We start from the raw sequence: 19,670 nt of genomic DNA, 5'->3' as shown, positions 1-19,670 counted from the left end.
CTTGCTGGTGACACTGTCAGTGATTTATTTAGAATTCAAGGCACACTTAACCAGCATGGCTACCACAGCATTCTGGTGCAATATGCCATCCCATCTGGTTTGCGCTTAGTGGGACTATCATTTGTTTTTCAACAGGACGATAACCCAAAACACACCTCCAGGCTGTGTAAGGGCTATATGGCCAAGAAGGAGGGTGATGGAATGTTTTGATGTCTTCACTATTATTCTACAATGTAGAAAATAGTAAAAATAAAGAAAAACCCTGGAATGAGTAGGTGTGTACAAACTTTTGACTGCTACTGTATATAGATATTGTTTGCTACCGCTCGACTAACAGCCTATCGACCAAACAATCGACCAGTCGACTAAATGGGGTCACCCCTAAACTTGGTTAGGGGCTAGCAACAACCAATTGCAATGGCTGACTGTAGTGTTACTGTTTCTGTCGCCAGGGGCAACAGGGATTGTGGATAGATTGCAGGAAGAGGTGCCAGAGACCATTGAGGCACTACAGAGAGCAGGGGTCAAAGTATGGGTCCTCACAGGGGACAAACAAGAGACTGCCATAAATATCGCCTGTGCCTGCAAACTGCTCAGGTCCACAGACCAACTGCTGACTGCTAACTGTGGTAGCAAGGTGAATGTTATCCTGTTATTCTAAATGATTTGTCCTTCAAAATGCGTTCCTGTCATCCTGCTGTCAATCTTCCTCATCCTGTCTTGTCTCTCTCTTCAGGAGGCCTGCAAGGCCTTGTTGCTGGAGCTGCGGGCGGAGGTGGAGTGTGGCGAGGCAGCTGAGGGCACGTCAGGCTTCACCTTGGTGGTGGACGGGCGCACGCTGGACTTCGCCCTGCAGGAGGACCTGAAAGGGGACTTCCTGGAGCTGAGCCGGCGCTGCAGGGCCGTGGTCTGCTGCCGCTCCACCCCACTTCAGAAGAGCCATGTGGTACAACTAGTACGGGACCAGCTCCGAGTCATGACCCTCGCCATAGGTCAGTGGAAGTCGGTAACACTTAAATAAATTAGAAGTCCAGGATATATAAACATTTATGCACATTTATAAGGCAGTAGGAATAGCCCTGTCTTAGTGCTTCCAATCTAGATTTCTTAAGTCTGGGGCGTCCTTTTTGTTCAGGTGATGGAGCCAATGATGTCAGTATGATCCAGGTGGCAGATGTTGGCATTGGGATATCTGGCCAGGAGGGCATGCAGGCTGTGATGTCCAGTGACTTTGCCATCTCCAGGTTTAAACACCTCCGCAAGCTGCTGTTGGTCCATGGCCACTGGTGCTACACACGCCTGGCCAACATGATTCTCTACTTCTTCTACAAGAATGTGGTAAGAACATCTCTCACTCACCCCAGGCACACACACACTCTCACGATCTCTGTCTTTATTTTCTCTTCCTCCCTCCCTTTGTCCCTCTCTCTTCCTGTGTGTGTAGATGTATGTGAATCTGCTGTTCTGGTACCAGTTCTTCTGTGGTTTCTCGGGGAGCGTCATGACCAACTCCTGGGTGCTCATCTTCTTCAACCTCCTCTTCACCTCCGCCCCTCCCCTTCTCTACGGGATCCTGGACAAAGACGTGTCTGCAGAAACCCTCATTAAGTTACCGGAGCTCTACAAATCCGGACAGAATTCCAAGGTGTGTTAAGGAGGAATCTGGTTGTATTAGGACAGTTATTTCCAACTCTGGTCCTTGGGTATATTTTTGTTGTAGCCCAGCACTAACACATACACACATTGATATGTTTTATTTATGTATCTTTCCAGGCCTACCTCCCTTCTACCTTCTGGCTGACGATGCTGGACGCTCTTTACCAAAGCCTTGTCTGTTTCTTCATTCCTTACTTTGTGAGTAGATTTCCACAAATAGTGTTATTGCCATTGATCTATTGTGTTTTGATACATATACCCTGAGAAGGGGTCAGTGAGGTGTTGTTCTCTCTAGTCTGGGAGTAGTTTCAGTTGAATAGGGCATCATGCCATACCCTGCCTTTGAAGGCATGACAGGATTTCCTTATTTTTGGTCAGGCACATGCAGGGTCAGATGCAGACATGCTCTCTTTTGGGTCTCCCATCAACGCCTCGGCCCTCCTCATCATCCTACTACACCAGGTCATCGAGAGCCGCACACTGGTGAGAATCACACCTTACCTGACACACCCACACCCAATTATTTTTGGGGGTGGGAATGCCACTTTGAAAGTTCCATGCTTAAATTCATAATGAAGTCTGATATTGTCACTGTTTACAAATAATTCATTTTCATTGCAAATAAGACACACTGGCTTGGCATTGGGAAAATATTGTAAGATGAACACATCTCTCTGTCCATTCTTCCCTGAAACTTCGATTTTCACCTTTCTTTTGATACTTTTTGAGAGCAACATTCTTTTGCTTTCAAGTTAATTGTTCTGAACAAATGTAGTGGAGCCTACAGTAGGCTACGTAAAGTGCATTCAGAAAGTATACAGACCTCTTGACCTTTACCACATTTTGTTACGTTATAGCCTTATTCTAAAAAAAAAATGTCAATCTACACACGACACCCCATAATGACAAAGCAAAAACAGGTTTTTAGAATTTTTTGCAAAAAATGTTTAAATTACCTTATTTACATAAGTATTCAGACCCTTTGCTATAAGACTCGAGCTCAGGTGCATCCTGTTCCCATTTATCATCCTTGAGATGTTTCTACAACTTGATTGGAGTCCACCTGTGGTGAATTCAATTGATTGGACACAATTTGGAAAGGCACAAACCTGTCTATATAAGGTCCCATAGTCAACAGTGCATGTCAGAGCAAAAACCAAGCCATGAGGTTGAAGGAATTGTCCGTAGAGCTCTGAGACAGGATTGTGTCGCCAAGCATTGAAGGTCCCCAAGAACACCGTGGCCTCCGTCATTCTTAAATGGAAGAAGTTTGGAACCACCAAGATTCTTCCTTGAGCTGGCTGCCCGGCCAAACTGCGCAATTGGGGGAGAAGGACCTTGGTCAGGGAGGTGACCAAGAATCCGATGGTCACTCTGACAGAGCTTCAGAGTTCCTCTGTGGAGATGGTAGAACCTTCCAGAAGGACAACGATCTTTGCAGCACTCCACCAATCAGGTCTTTATGGTAGAGTGGCCAGACGGAAGCCACTCCTCAGTAAAAGGCACATGACAGCCTGCTTGGAGTCTCAGACCATGAGAAACAAGATTCTCTGGTCTGATGAAACCAAGATTGAACTCTTTGGCCTGAATGCCAAGAGTCACGTCTGGAGGAAACCTGGTACCAACCCTACCGTGAAGCATGGTGGTGGCAGCATGCTATGGGGATGTTTTTCAGCGACAGGGACTTGGAGCCTAGTCAGGATTGAGGGAAAGATGAATGAAGGAAAGTACAGAGAGATCCTTGATGAAAATCTACTCCAGAGCGCTCAGGACCTCATCTTCCAACAGGACAATGACCCTAAACACACAGCCAAGACAACGCAGGAGTGGCTTTGGGACAAGTCTCTTAATGTCCTTGAGTGGCCCAGCCAGAGGCCGGACTTGAACCCGATCTAACATCTCTGGAGAGACCTGAAAATAGCTGTGCAGCGACGCTCCCCATCCAACCCGACAGAGCTTGAGAGGATCTGCAGAGAAGAATAGGAGAAAATCCCCGAATACAGGTATGCCAAGCTTGTAGCGTCATACCCAAAAAGACTTTAGGCTGTAATTGTTTGTTTTTATACATTTGCAAACATTTCCTAAAACCTGTTTTCACTTTGTCATTATGGAGTAATGTGTGCAGATTGATGAGGGGGAAAAAACAATTTAATCATTTTTAAAATAAGGCAGTAACGTAACATGTGGAAAAAGTCAAGGGGTCTGAATACATTTTCCGAATGCACTGTATTTATCACTTTTGACTAGGTCTCAATGCCTTCACATTTTGAAGGGGCAACTCATGGGTTCAAGTTGTGAATAAGTGCACCTGGGATCGTGTCTGAATATTCCTGTTCCATGTTATGTACTCTATTTCTATTCCTATGTTGATCTGTGCTATGTTCCTGTGTTACAGACATGGCTACATGTGTTAGTGCTGGTGGGTAGTGCTCTCTTCTACTTCTCTTTCACCCTGGTCTTCAGTGTGGTGTGTGTGACGTGTAGCCCCCCCACCAATCCCCTTGGTGTGGACAAGCTACAGATGTCCCAACCACTCTTCTATGGAGTGTGTGCCCTCACCACCGTGCTGGCACTGCTACCAAGGTATACATACCAACAGTAGTGCCATTTTTCAGACAGAATCACTGCTCGATTTGAGACCCACGTCATAAAAAAACATCTTTTTTGTAAATCGTTTTTTAAACCTTTTCTACCTTCACTCACTGTCACTCTTTCAGATTCCTGTTCCATGCATTGTGCAACAGCATCTCCCCCTCTGACACACTGAAGGCTGCTCTGATGGACCAGCTCAACCCAGACAACTACTGTAGGAGGATGCAGCGCTGGAACCAGACCCAGGCCCAGAGTAAAGCCAGGGGCCTCGTCATCAACGTGGAAGACTTGGACATCAAGATCCCTGACTTTATACTCCCTAAAGAGCTGAAGGAATGCAGAGCTGCCACTGGCTCTGTGTTCTCCTGACCTCAGAGGCTACAGGAGGGGGCTACCATAGAAATAGAAAGAAAATAATAGTTCCCATTCAAGTCATTGGTGGACATCTGGCCATTGTGAGTGTACTCATAGGAGCAAAGAAGGAAGTAAAAGCAGGAAGTAAAAGCTGGAAGTGTACCCATCAATCTGCTGTGATTTGCTGAATTAACTCAACTGACATTACAAAAAATACATTCCATTGCATGAGCCACATCAGTTATCATTTGAATGAACATTATACATTAACATGGAAATTCTTTCATCACAATACCAGGCAGCCATTGCTAGAGTACCCATGAGTTTACCAGTCAAATTGCAAGGGTTAGAGGTTCCAAGTCTGTGCTATTCATTATTTACATGGTGGCTACAGGGTTCAACCCTAACACCCTTCAAAGCTAGCTGGCTTGCTGCCGTGCATGCGTTGCTCACTGGTGATGGTTAAGATCACCATGCTGACTATCCAGGGCAAAGAGATAGATGTTTCTCACGTGCCTAGAGTTGCATTAACATGGAGTCATGGTCCCTTGAGAAAGGATTGGTGATGTGGACACCTAGATATTCATAAACGTGTGTCTGCTGTACTGTAGAACTTTGACACAATCCAGTGTCCATGGTGAAGAGGCCCCTTCATAGTGCACTACACCCGAACACTGCTAGGTGTGGTCCACTCTGGCCCTCTTCAGTGTGCACTGAGCATGTAGAGAACAGAATGCTATTAGTTATCATTATTAGTTATCAAAGCGCTGCTTTGTTGAGAAGGGTGGAATTGTATGCAGGAGTGGTTAATGTTTGGAATGTGTTTACAATCCTTGAGCTGCCTACACTTATTTTTAAAGTTCACATCAAGCTATGACTCCTTTTTTTGTTTAGGCACAACTCTTCGACGTTGGCGTTTCTTAAACAAACACTCCAAAATAACGTTGTAAATGATGCATATGAACCTTGGACACAGAGGTCCCATTGACGGGCTAGACCAAATCAAAATGCTGTAAAGTGGCCTTTTCCTCCTGAATCACACTTGAATTCATTTTGACTGGAGTTGAAATGGATTTGGCATGGACCTGACCTTTCTCACCACTGTTTCCCTCTGACCTGTAGTTGAGTAAAGCAGTCCACTAAAACATGGGAAAGATTTATTTAACATGTATTTCCTTGAGATACAATCTCTTTTTGAGAAAGTCCTGACCAAAGTGGCAGCACACGTTTAGTTACAAGACAAGAACCAAAATGCTATGTACAGTTACACACTGACAAAATGAAAATGAAATGTGGGAATTGATTGAGGGCCTGGGGCTTCTAAAGCAAGACAACCAAAAGTGTAACTTAGTAGGCCTAAGTGCAGGAGGAGGATTCAGGAATGGCCTCTATATGTGAAGTAGGCAGTGGTGTAAAGTACTTCAGTAAAAATACTTTAAAGTACTACTTAAGTTGTTTTTTTGGGGATATTTTTACTATTTATATTTTTGACAACTTTTACTTTCCTAAATAAAACAATGTACTTTTTACTCCATACCTTTTCCCTGACACCCAAAATAATCATTACATTTTGAATGCTTAGCAGGACAGGAAAATTGGCCAATTCACACACTTATCAAGAGAACATCCCTGGTGATCCCTACTGCCTCTGATTTGGCGGACTCACTAAACACAAATGCTTTGTTTGTAAATTGTGTTTGAGTGTGCCCCTGGGTATCTGTAAATTAAAAAACACATTGTGGTTTGCTTAATATAAGGAATTTGAAATGATTTATACTTTTGATACTTAAGTATATTTTAGCAATTACATTTACTTGTAATACTTAAATATACTTAAAACCAAATACTTTTAGACTTTTACTCAAGTAGAATTTTACTAGGTGACTTTCACTTTTACTTGAGTCATTTTCTATCAAGGTATCATTAAGTATGATAATTGGGTACTTTTTCCACCACTGGAAGTAGGCTTTACAAATGTTCTCTTGAGTTTGCCATTCATATCTACTTCTGAGAAGTGACGTTTTTCTCTACCACATGCAATTCTGACCTGGTTTGGTCTTTTTTAGACAGATCATCCTCAGTATTTTATGTGGTAACATTAGACTGATGTAATTTTTTATATAGATTTTTACAGTACAATCCTGCATATCAAATCCTGTACAACATGGCAAAGGCAGCTGATTTGAATATAGTCCAATTGGAAATGTTTCAGAGCAATGATTAGAAATCATTATTTTATATCAACTTAATTCCAAATGTGTGTACTGTATCAGATATTGGTATAAATACATTAGCAACTCATGTGTTCTGTGTCATGTTAATTATTTGAGTTTAGTGTCGTTAAACGTCTGATGTTCATTTGTGTACAATAATTAGGGTTATTATAAGCCAGAAACTACTTCATTAGCCTAATATTCTAAACAAGGGTAAATGGGGCCTGAGTCAACCCTGCTCTACCCTCCCCTCCTCTACCTCCCTCCATCTTTCTTTTAAAATGTGGATAAAGAACAGTTTAATCCTACAAACTGTGGACCCGTTGAGATCACAGTAGGCACATGGCTATGGCACAGACATTACTACAGTAGGCCTACAGTTTTACATTTTTGTTGTGGCTTGTCTGCTTAGAACTTCCTCATTTCCGCGTGTGTGTAGGATTTCGGTTGGTGCTTTTAGAATGTTGAGTCGACTCCGTAGCCTGACAGGTGGAGAATCGCACAGGTGATTAATTGCCATCGTTTTCGCGATGAGCTACTACAGTGACATACCAAGTGTCGACAATGAGTTGGAGACAGGGTAAGAATGTCATTCTTGTCCCTATTCGTACATTATATCTTATAGCCTACCTGATCAAACAAAATTCAAGTTCTCTTCATGTGCAGTGAGTTTTAGGAATGTTATCTGAAAGGCTTCTAGACAAAGGAATCCCTTCACTAGGCATCATAGTATTGTTATTAGCCTATTTATATGAATTGTTTAAATATATTGTTTAAATATTGAATTTAAAAAGGGGCAATCTGGGATTGGTACATCCATTTTCGGACTTTTTTTATTAATTATATATAGCAGTGGAAACCATGTATTTGATACCATTCCACTTTTTCCGCTCCAGCCACTACCATGAGCCCATCCTCCCCAATTAAGGTGCCACCAACCTCCTGTGATATATAGCCATTGAATCTTGAAGAATAGATCAGAAATGCCTCAGGAGCATAGTTCAACTGTCTACCCTACCCATAGCTCTCAAACTCCAGGCGGCATTCTGCCTTCTCCCTACAGTTTTCAGTGGTTAGCTTCGCCCATGACTGGCTCATGTCAACTATAATCCTGCTGTTTTAATGTTTAAAAACGTCAATAATCATCACTTGCGATACAGCTTTCGAAACATATGGCCCTAATCTTTAACCAGCGAGAAAGGAGGGTACTTGCGAGAGGTCATGAGCAGATGAGCTCCCACATGTTTCAGCATGTTTTTTAAAATAGATAGATTTAGAGTTAGACAAACTTAGATTTTTTGGAAGGGACATATACAGGATGCTACCCTAAACAACATAACCTTCATTCCAAATTAAAACAGCAAACCAACAACCTGATTTTGGATGGAATTACTTGGAATGCTTCATACACTGAAGGATTATTATTCCCAAACTATACATCAAATGCTCTGGCAAACAAGCAGAGACCTGAAAACCCCATCCAACCTGGAGCTGAGTGAGCTGAGTAATGCTTAGTCTGAAGCAATTTTTTTACTTTCAAAAGCAAAGAAAAAAAAATTACAATTATATATTTTACTTAATAAGGACTGAATGCTCAGGCTACCAAGCTTTGCTAGGACAAAGAGATACAACTTCAATTAGCACTGACGTGTGAAGCCTTTGAGCTCAACAAATGGCAGGCTACCCCACCCAGATCCAGAGGCCTTGAAGCCCCCTCCTGCTGTTCAAAGACCATCCACTGGCATAATCTTACATTATGCCAGTGGATGGTAATCTTACATTGTTACCCCAGGAAATCTTAAATTTGATTACATACAGCCGGGAGGAACTATTGGATATAAGAGCAACGTCAACTTACCAACATTATGACCAGGAATACGACTTTCCCGAAGCGGATCCTTTGTTTGGTCCACCACCCAGGACAATGGATCGGATCCCAGCCGGCGACCCAAAACAACAGCGCCGCAGGAGGGGCAGAAGAAGCAGTCTTCTGGTCAGGCTCCGTAGACGGGCACATCGCGCACCGCTCCCGAGTTTACTACTCGCCAACTTCCAGTCTCTTGACAACAAGGTAGACGAAGTCCGAGCAAGGGTTGCTTTCCAGAGAGACATCAGAGACTGTAACGTTCTTTGTTTCACGGAAACGTGGCTCACTCGAGACGCTATCTGAGTCGGTACAGCCACCTAGTTTCTTCACGCATCCCGCCGACAGAAACAAACATCTCTCTGGTAAGAAGGGTGGGGGGTATGCCTTATGATTAACGAGACATGGTGTGATAATAACAACATACTGGAACTCAAGTCCTTTTGCTCACCTAACCTAGAATTCCTTACAATCAAATGTCGACCGCATTATCTACCAAGAGAATTCTCTTCGATTATAATCACAGCCGTATATATCCCCTCCAAGCAGACACATCGATGGCTCTGAATGAACTTCATTGGACTCTATGTAAACTGGAAACCACATATCCTGAGGCTGCATTCAATGTAGCCGGGGATTTTAACAAGGCTAATCTGAAAACAAGACTCCCTAAATTTTATCAGCATATCGAATGCGCTACCTGGGCGGAAAAAATCCTTGACCATTGTTACTCTAACTTCCGCGACGCATACAAAGCCCTGCCCCGCCCTCCTTTCAGAAAATCTGACCACGACTCCATTTTGTTGCTCCCAGCCTATAGGCAAAAACTAAAACAGGAAATGCCCGTGCTCAGGTCTGTTCAACCGACCAATCTGATTCCACGCTTCAAGATTGCTTTTATCACGTGGACTGGGATATGTTCCGCATAGCGTCGGACAATAACATTGATGTATACGCTGATTCGGTGAGCGAGTTTATTAGCAAGTGCATCGGTGATGTTGTACCCACAGCAACTATTAAAACCTTCCCCAACCAGAAACCTTGGATTGATGGCAGCATTCGTGCAAAACTGAAAGCGCTAACCACTGCTTTTAATCAGGGCAAGGCGACCGGAAACATGACCGAATACAAACAGTGTAGCTATTCCCTCCGCAAGGCAATCAAACAAGCTAAGCATCAGTATAGAGACAAAGTAGAGTCGCAATTCAACGGCTCAGACACGAGAGGTATGTGGCAGGGTCTACAGTCAATCACGGACTACAAAAAGAAAACCAGCCCCGTCGCGGGCCACGATGTCTTGCTCCCAGACAAACTAAACAACTTCTTTGCTCGCTTTGAGGACAATACAGTGCCAACGACACGGCCCGCCACCAAAACCTGCGGGCTCTCCTTCACCGCCGCCAACGTGAGTAAAGCATTTAACGTGTTAACCCTCGCAAGGCTGCCGGCCCAGACGGCATCCCTAGCCACGTCCTCAGAGCATGCGCAGACCAGCTGGCTGGTGTGTTTACGGACATATTCAATCTATCCTTATCCCAGTCTGCTGTTCCCACATGCTTCAAGAGGGCCACCATTGTTCCAGTTCCCAAGAAAGCTAAGGTAAGTGAGCTAAATGACTATCGCCCCGTAGCACTCACCTCCGTCATCATGAAGTGCTTTGAGAGACTAGTCAAGGATCATATCACCTCCACCCTACCTGACACCTTAGACCCCCTCCAATTTGCTTACCGCCCCAATAGGTCCACAGACGACGCAATCACACTGCACACTGCCCTAACCCATCTGGACAAGAGGAATGCCTATGTAAGAACGCTGTTCATCGACTACAGCTCAGCATTTAACACCATAGTACCCTCCAAACTCCTCATTAAGCTCGAGAACCTGGGTCTCGACCCCGCCCTGTGCAACTGGGTCCTGGACTTCCTGACGGGCCGCCCCCAGGTGGTGAGGGTAGGAAACAACATCTCCTGTACTCCCTGTTCACCCATGACCGCGTGGCCATGCACGCCTCCAACTCAATCATCAAGTTTGCAGACGACACTACAGTGGTAGGCTTGATTACCAACAATGACGAGACGGCCTACAGAGGGGAGGTGAGGGCCCTCGGACTGTGGTGTCAGGAAAATAACCTCACACTCAACGTCAACAAAACAAAGGAGATGATCGTGGACTTCAGGAAACAGCAGAGGGAGCACCCCCCATCCACATCGACGGGACAGTAGTGGAGAAGGTGGAAGGTTTTAAGTTCCTCGGCTTACACATCATGGACAAACTGAAATGGTCCACCCACACAGACAGCGTGGTGAAGAAGGCGCAACAGCGCCTCTTCAACCTCAGGAGGCTGAAGAAATTCGGCTTGTCACCAAAATCACTCAAACTTTTACAGATGCACAATCGAGAGCATCCTGTCGGGCTGTATCACTGCCTGGTATGGCAACTGCTCCGCCCACAACCGTAAGGCTCTCCAGAGGGTAGTGAGATCTGCACAACGCATCATCGGGGGCAAACTACCTGCTCTCCAGGACACCTACACCACCCGATGTCACAGGAAGGCTAAAATGATCATCAAGGACAACAACCACCCGAGCCACTGCCTGTTCACCCCGCTATCATCCAGAAGGCGAGGTCAGTACAGGTGCATCAAAGCTGGGACCGAGAGACTGAAAAACAGCTTCTATCTCAAGGCCATCAGACTGTTAAACAGTCATCACTAACATTGAGTGGTTGCTGCCAACATACTGACTCTGTCACGCCCTGACCGTAGAGATCCTTATTATCCTCTATGTTTGGTTAGGTCAGGGTGTGACTTGGGTGGGGAAGTCTATGTTTTTGTTTCTTTGTTTTTGGGCCGAGTGTGGTTCCCAATCAGAGGCAGCTGTCTATCGTTGTCTCTGATTGGGTATCATACTTAGGCAGCCTGTTTTCCACCTGTTTGTGGGAGGTTGTTTTCTGTTTAGCACCTGAGCCTGACAGAACTGTGCGCTTTTCGTGTTTTCTCCGTTTGTTATTTTGTTTGAGTGTGTTGTGAAATAAAGCATCTTGAACACTTACCACGCTGCGCCTTGGTCCACTTCTCCTTCCAGCGACAGGCGTTACAGACTCAATCTCTAGCCACTTTAATAATTAAAGATTGGATGTAATAAATGTATCAAAAGTCACTTTAAACTATACCACTTTATATAATGCTTACATACCCTACACTACTCATCTCATATGTATATACTGTACTCTATACCATCTACTGCATCTTGCCTATGTCGTTCGGCCATCGCTCATCCATATATATTTTTATGTACATATTCTTATTCATTCCTTTACACTTGTGTGTATAAGGTAATTGTTGTGAAATTGTTAGATTTTTTGTTAGATATTACTGCATAGTCGGAACTAGAAGCACAAGCATTTCGCTACACTCGCATTAACATCGGCTAACCATGTGTATGTGACAAATAAAATTTGATTTGATAAAATTGTTGTTGTCATCTGATGCACATTCAGATGTCATGAATCAGCACTGCAAAGCTCTCCCTGTCCTATGCCGTGCCTTGACCGTATTACTGTTGATATCTGGAAATGTGCATGTACACCCTGGCCCATCTACTGTTGCTAGCCCCAATTCTGACTTGTGCTCTGATATCTGCTTCAATGATTTCTGCTCCTGTAAATGCCTGGGTTTTCTGCACGTTCACAGTAGAAGCTTATTACCTAAAATGGATCAATCCAGATGTGTTGGTCATTACCGAGACGTGGTTAAGGAAGAGCATTTTGAATACTGATGTTAACCTTTCTGGTTATAACCTTTTTCAGCAAGAAAGATCTTCCAAAGGTGGGGGAGTGGCATTCTTCACCAAGGATCACCTTCAGTGCTTGGTTGTCTCCACCAAGTCTGTCCCCAAACAATTTGATTTGCTGGTTTTAAGTATTAAACTTTCAAATAGCTGTTTGTTGACTGTTGCTGGGTGCTATCGTCCTCCATCAGCACTGGCCTGTACTCTACCTGCCCTAAGCTCCCTCCTGGCCCCTTACACCAAGTCTGAATTTGTCCTGCTAGGTGACCTAAACTGGGACATGCTTAAACCACCTAACCAAGTCCTAAAGTGTAAGGGGTGCGTAACTGGTGGCAGGGAAGTCAAACGCAGGAGAGCAGAACTTGGTGAATAGCCGGAGCAGTTTAATATATAAAACTAACGGCATACAAAATAACAAACACATGGGTACAAAACCCATAGCACACCAGTAACAGATAGCACAAGTACTTACAATAAACGATTCCCAACAAGGACATGAGGGAAAATATACAACATGTAATTAGAGAATTGAAACCAGGTGAGTGTGAAAACAAGACAAAACAAATAGAACATGAAAAATGGATCGGCGATGGCTAGAAGACCAGTGATGTCGACCGCCGAACATCGCCCGAACAAGGAGAGGAACCGACTTTGCCAGAAGTCGTGACATAAAGCAATGGGACTCAAATCAAATCAAAGTTTGTCACGTGCGCCGAATACAATAGGTGTAGACCTTACAGTGAAATGCTTACTTACAGGCTCTAACCAATAGTGAAAAAAAGGTATTAGGTGAACAATAGGTAGGTAAAGAAATAAAACAACAGTAAAAAGACAGGCAATATACAGTAGTGAGGCTATAAAAGTAGCAAGGCTACACACAGACACCGGTTAGTCAGGCTGATTGAGGTAGTATGTACATGTAGATATGGTTAAAGTGACTATGCTTATATGATGAACAGAGAGTAGCAGTAGCGTAAAAGAGAGATTGGTGGGTGGTGGGTGGGACACAATGCAGATAGCCCGGTTAGCCAATGTGCGGGAGCACTGGTTGGTCGGCCCAATAATCTTTCTCAGGTTATTACCAATCCCACAAGGTATGACTCCAAACACCCAGAAAAGGCTACTCTTCTTGATGTTATCATCACAAATAATCCTGATAGGTATCAGTCTGGTGTTTTCTGTAATGACCTTAGTAATCACTGTTTTACAGCCTGCGTTCGTAATGGCTACTCAGTGAAACGACCTGTCCTGATTTGTCATAGTCGCTTGCTAAAAAAACTTTAATGAGCAAGCCTTCCTTCATGAACTGGCCTCTGTAAAATGGTATAGAATCAGCTTGATCCCCTCTGTCGAAGACGCTTGGACCTTCTTTTTTTATATTTTCAGTGGTATTTTTAACAAACACGCCACCATAAAGAAAATGCGAATTATAAACGGTTCAGCCCCTGGTTCGACCGTGATCTTGCAGAGTTACTCCACCTCAAGAATTGCATTTGGCGAAAGGCTCGGCCCACGCATACTCAGGCTGACTGGCTCTCGTTCAGGCAAATGAGACAGTAGTGCACTCAGGCTATCCGGAAGGCCCGAGTTAGTTACTTTAAGGAGCAGTTCTCTCTCTGTGGGTCTAACCCCAAGAAGTTCTGGAAAAGAGTTAAAGACCTGGAGAATAAACCTTCCTCCTCACATCTGCCCATGTCCCTTAATGTTGTTGATGTGGCTGTTACTGACAAGAAGAACATGGCTGAGTTCTTTAATCACCACTTCATTAAGTCAGGATTCCTATTTGACTCAGCCATGCCTCCTTGCACGTCCAACATTTCCTCATCTCCCACCCCTTCTAAATGCAACTATCCCCAATGCTTCTCCCTCTTTTTTCCCCTGCCCTGCTACAAAGTTTCTCCCTGCAAGCAGTCACCGAGTCTGAGGTGCTAGAGGAGCTCCTGAAACTTGACCCCAAAAAAACATCTGGGTCAGATGGTTTAGACCCTTTCTTCTTTAAGGTTGCTGCCCCTATCATCGCCAAGCCTGTCTCTCATTTCTGGGGAGGTTCCTATTGCTTGGAAGGCAGCCACGGTTCATCCTTTATTTAAAGGGGGAGATCAAGCTGATCCTAACTGTTATAGGCCTATTTCTATTTTGCCCTGTTTATCAAAAGCGTTGGAAGAATTTGTCAATAATCAACTGACTAGCTTTCTTGATGTCTATAGTATTCTCTCTGGTATGCAATCTGGTTTTCGTTCAGGTTATGGATGTGTCATTACAACCTTAAAGGTCCTCCTTGATTCTAAGCAATGTTGTGGTGCTATTTTTATTGACTTGGCCAAAGCTTTTGATACGGTAGACCATTCCATTCTTGTGGGCCGGCTAAGGAATATTGGTGTCTCAGAGGTCTTTGGCCTGGTTTGCTAACTACCTCTCTCAAAGAGTGCAGTGTATAAAGTCAGAAAATCTGCTATCTCAGCCACTGCCTGTCACCAAGGGAGTACCCCAAGGCTCAATCCTAGGCCCCACACTCTTCTCAATTTACATCAACAACATGGCTCAAGCAGTAGGAAGCTCTCTCATCCATTTATATGCAGATGATACAGTCTTATACTCAGCTGGCCCCTCCACAGATTTTCTGTTAAACGCTCTACAACAAAGCTTTCTTAGTGTCCAACAAGCTTTCTCTACCCTTAACCTTGTTCTGAACACCTCCAAAACAAAGGTAATGTGGTTTGGTAAGAAGAATGCCCCTCTCCCCACAGGTGTGATTACTACCTCTGAGGGTTTAGAGCTTGAGGTAGTCCCCTCATACAAGTACTTGGGAGTATGGCTAGACAGTACACTGTCCTTCTCTCAGCACATATCAAATCTGCAGGCTAAAGTTAAATCTAGACTTGGTTTCTTCTATCCCAATCGCTCCTCTTTCACCGCAGCTGCCAAACTAACCTTGATTCAGATGACCATCCTACCCATGCTAGATTACGGAGACATAATTTATAGATCAGCAGGTAAGGGTGCTCTCGAGCGGCTAGAGGTTCTTTACCATTCGGCCAACAGATTTGCCACCAATGCTCCTTATAGGACACATCACTGCACTCTATACTCCTCTGTAAACTGGTCATCTCTGTATACCTGTCGCAAGACCCACTGGTTGATGCTTATTTATAAAACCCTCTTAGGCCTCACTCCCCCTATCTGAGATATCTACTGCAGCCCTCATCCACCACATAACACCCGTTCTGCCAGTCACATTCTGTTAAAGGTCCCCAAAGCACACACATCCCTGGGTCGCTCCTCTTTTCAGTTCGCTGCAGCTAGCGACTGGAACGAGCTGCAACAAACACTCAAACTGGACAGTTTTATCTCAATCTCTTCATTCAAAGACTCAATCATGGGCACTCTTACTGACAGTTGTGGCTGTTTTGCGTGATGTATTGTTGTCTCTACCTTCTTGCCCTTTGTGCTGTTGTCTGTGCCCAATAATGTTTGTACCATGTTTTGTGCCGCTACCATGTTGTGTTGCTACCATGCTGTGTTATGTGTTGCTGCCTTGCTATGTTGTTGTCTTAGGTCTCTCTTTATGTAGTGTTGTGTTGTCTCTTGTCGTGATGCGTGTTTTGTCCTATATTTATATGTTATTATTTATTTTTAATCCCAGCCTCTGTCCCCGCAGGAGGTCTTTTGCCTTTTGGTAGGCCATCATAAGAATTTGTTCTTAACTGACTTGCCTAGTTAAATAAAGGTGAAATAAAAAATAAAATAAAAAAATGTATGTAACAACCTGCTAAGTCAGGTTAAGTCAATTAAATTAATCTGAAGTTTTATCCTAATTTCAATGTTCACAACGCTGGTTGATTACTTTCTTTAAATCCCATGTATTTTCCACATTTATTCCACGTTGCTGACAAATTACATTGCAACAACATTGATTCAACCAGTGTGTGCCCAGTGGGTTACTAATTTCACACTTTAATAAACAACGCCTCTACCATAATAGGTACAACAGAATTGAATTTAGTGAGAAATTGAATATTTATTTTTTACCTTTATTCAAAGGGGCAATCTGGGATTCAAACAACAATAAATGAGCCACTTTTTTTGGTAAACACCGGAGGCATGGGGCTAGTTAACTACCTTTAGCGTCTATGAATGAAGGTATCTTCTGGACGGGGGAGTTTTGTTAAGAGCTCAATGCTAATTTTGAACGTTAACACGCATCGCTTGCGGTACGGTTTTGGAAACATAAGGACCGCATCTTTCATGTCAGTGAGAAATAATTTTCAAAAAACAAAAGGTTAAATTAATACACACCTTTATAGGGTTAGTGTTCCTACACAGCCATATCTCCATGTTACAGTGCTTTTTTACTGAAAACAGACGGAAGACAGGCGTCCACCTGTGCTAATTCGCTATCTAGTGTGTAAGCGTAACCTGGAAGTGTAGGGAAAGTATAGTTTCACAGATGGTGTTACCCAAAGCTGTATGGATCTGTGCTAAACTGCTACAGTAAGTGTATCTTTTCTATTTGAAGGATTCTTTATTTTTTATTTAACCTTTATTTAACCAGGTAGGCAAGTTGAGAACAAGTTCTCATTTACAACTGCGACCTGGCCAAGATAAAGCAAAGCAGTTCGACACATACAACAACACAGAGGTACACATGGAGTAAAACAAACATATAGTCAATAATACAGTAGAAAAATAAGTCTATATACAATGTGAGCAAATGAGGTGAGATAAGGGAGGTAAAGGCAATAAATAGGCCATGGTGGCAAAGTAAATACAATATAGCAAGTAAAACACTGGAATGGTAGATTTGCAGTAGATGAATGTGCAAAGTAGAAATACTGGGGTGCAAAGGAGCAAAATAAATAAGTAAATAAATACAGTAGGGGAAGAGGTAGTTGTTTGGGCTATTTATAGATGAGCTATGTACAGGTGCAGTGATCTGTGAGCTGCTCTGACAGCTGGAGCTTAAAGCTAGTGAGGAAGATGTGTTTCCAGTTTCAGAGATTTTTGTAGTTCGTTCCAGTCATTGGCCGCAGAGAACTGGAAGGAGAGGCAGCAAAAGGAGGAATTGAGATATACCAGTGAGATATACCTGCTGGAGCGCGTGCTACAGGTGGGTGCTGCTATGGTGACCAGCGAGCTGAGATAAGGGGGGACTTTACCTAGCAGGGTCTTGTAGATGACCTGGAGCCAGTGGGTTTGGCGACAAGTATGAAGCGAGGGCCAGCCAACGAGAGCGTACAGGTCGCAGCGGTGGGTAGTATATGGGGCTTTGGTGACAAAACGGATAGCACTGTGATAGACTGCATCCAATTTATTGAGTAGGGTATTGGAGGCTATTTTGTAAATGACATCGCCGAAGTCGAGGATCGGTAGGATGGTCAGTTTTACGAGGGTATGTTTGGTAGCATGAGTGAAGGATGCTTTGTTGTGAAATAGGAAGCCAATTCTAGATTTAACTTTGGATTGGAGATGTTTGATATGTGTCTGGAAGGAGAGTTTACAGTCTAACCAGACACCTAGGTATTTGTAGTTGTCCACATATTCTAAGTCAGAACCGTTCAGAGTAGCGATGCTGGACGGGCGGGCAGGTAGCGATCGGTTGAAGAGCATGCATTTAGTTTTACTTGTATTTAAGAGCAGTTGGAGGCCACGGAAGGAGAGTTGTATGGCATTGAAGCTCGTCTGGAGGGTTGTTAACACAGTGTCCAAAGAAGGGCCAGAAGTATACAGAATGGTGTCGTCTGCGTAGAGGTGGATCAGAGACTCACCAGCAGCAAGAGCGACATCATTGATGTATACAGAGAAGAGAGTCGGCCTAAGAATTGAACCCTGTGGCACCCCCATAGAGACTGCCAGAGGCCCGGACAACAGGCCCTCCGATTTAACACACTGAACTCTATCAGAGAAGTAGTTGGTGAACCAGGCGAGGCAATCATTTGAGAAACCAAGGCTGTTGAGTCTGCCAATGAGGATGTGGTGATTGACAGAGTCGAAAGCCTTGGCCAGGTCAATGAATACGGCTGCACAGTATTGTTTCTTATCGATGGCGGTTAAGATATCATTTAGGACCTTGAGCGTGGCTGAGGTGCACCCATGACCAGCTCTGAAACCAGATTGCATAGCGGAGAAGGTACGTTGGGATTCGAAATGGTCGGTAATCTGTTAACTTGGCTTTCGAAGACCTAAGAAAGGCAGGGTAAGATAGATATTGGTCTGTAGCAGTTTGGGTCAAGAGTGTCCCCCCCTTTGAAGAGGGGAATGACCGCAGCTGCTTTCCAATCTTTGGGAATCTCAGACTACACGAAAGAGAGGTTGAACAGGCTAGTTATAGGGGTTGCAACAATTTCGGCACATAATTTTAGAAAGAAAGGGTCCAGATTGTCTAGCCCAGCTGATTTGTAGGGGTCCAGATTTTGCAGCTCTTTCAGAACATCAGCTGACTGGATTTGGGAGAAGGAGAAATGGGGAAGGCTTGGGCGAGTTGCTGTGGGGGGTGCAGTGCTGTTGACCGGGGTAGGGGTAGCTAGGTGGAAAGCATGGCCAGCAGTAGAAAAATGCTTGTTGAAATTCTCAATTATAGTGGATTTATCGGTGGTGACAGAGTTTCCAGTGGGCAGTGCAGTGGGCAGCTGGGAGGAGGTGCTCTTATTCTCCATGGACTTTACTAATTTCAACAGTCATCAGAACTATGTATACATTGAAATAAGATATACTATCTGCTTGGATAGTACACGTGGGAGGTGGATGGATTATCTTGGCAAAGGAGAAATGCTTACTAGAAGGCATGTAAACAAATTTGTGCCAAAGTTAGAGAAATAAGCTTTTTGTGCGTATGGAACATTTATAGGATCCTTTATTTCAGCTCATGAAACATGGGACCAACACTTTACATGTTGTGTTTGTATAAACACAACATGCATTCAAAGAGTTTACTGAGTTACAGTTCATATAAGGAAATCAGTCAATTGAAATAAAATCATTAGGCCCTAATCTATGGATTTCACATGACTGGGAATACAGATATGCATCTGTTGGTCACAGATATCTTTAAAAAAAAGATAGGGGTGTGGATCAGAAAACCAGTAAGTATATCTAGTGTGACAGCCATTTGCCTCATGCAGCGTGACACATCTCCTTCACATAGAGTTGATCAGGCTGTTGATTGTGGCCTGTGGAATGTTGTCCAACTCCTCTTCAATGGTTGTG

General features: G+C 43.8%; 1 protein-coding gene across 7 annotated transcripts in view; it reads left to right on the top strand.

Moving 5' to 3' along the window:
• LOC115162181 (probable phospholipid-transporting ATPase VD) overlaps nucleotides 1–5,882 on the top strand; it is a 36,071-nt gene extending 30,189 nt beyond the window's left edge. For all 7 annotated transcript variants that reach the window (XM_029713235.1, XM_029713237.1, XM_029713238.1 and 4 more), the window contains 8 exons: nucleotides 453–637; nucleotides 737–992; nucleotides 1,136–1,338; nucleotides 1,445–1,645; nucleotides 1,774–1,854; nucleotides 2,035–2,139; nucleotides 4,052–4,239; nucleotides 4,374–5,882. In XM_029713235.1, coding sequence (XP_029569095.1) covers nucleotides 453–637; nucleotides 737–992; nucleotides 1,136–1,338; nucleotides 1,445–1,645; nucleotides 1,774–1,854; nucleotides 2,035–2,139; nucleotides 4,052–4,239; nucleotides 4,374–4,617 — 1,463 coding nt within the window. In that variant the 3' untranslated portion in view covers nucleotides 4,618–5,882. The remainder of the gene's footprint in view (nucleotides 1–452; nucleotides 638–736; nucleotides 993–1,135; nucleotides 1,339–1,444; nucleotides 1,646–1,773; nucleotides 1,855–2,034; nucleotides 2,140–4,051; nucleotides 4,240–4,373) is intronic.
• The last annotated feature ends 13,788 nt before the right edge of the window (nucleotides 5,883–19,670 follow it).

This window comes from Salmo trutta, chromosome 25 (assembly GCF_901001165.1).
Source record: "Salmo trutta chromosome 25, fSalTru1.1, whole genome shotgun sequence".
Taxonomy (NCBI): domain Eukaryota; kingdom Metazoa; phylum Chordata; class Actinopteri; order Salmoniformes; family Salmonidae; genus Salmo; species Salmo trutta.
Note: the sequence above shows the minus strand (reverse complement) of the source record. Positions and strands in the feature narration are given on the sequence as shown.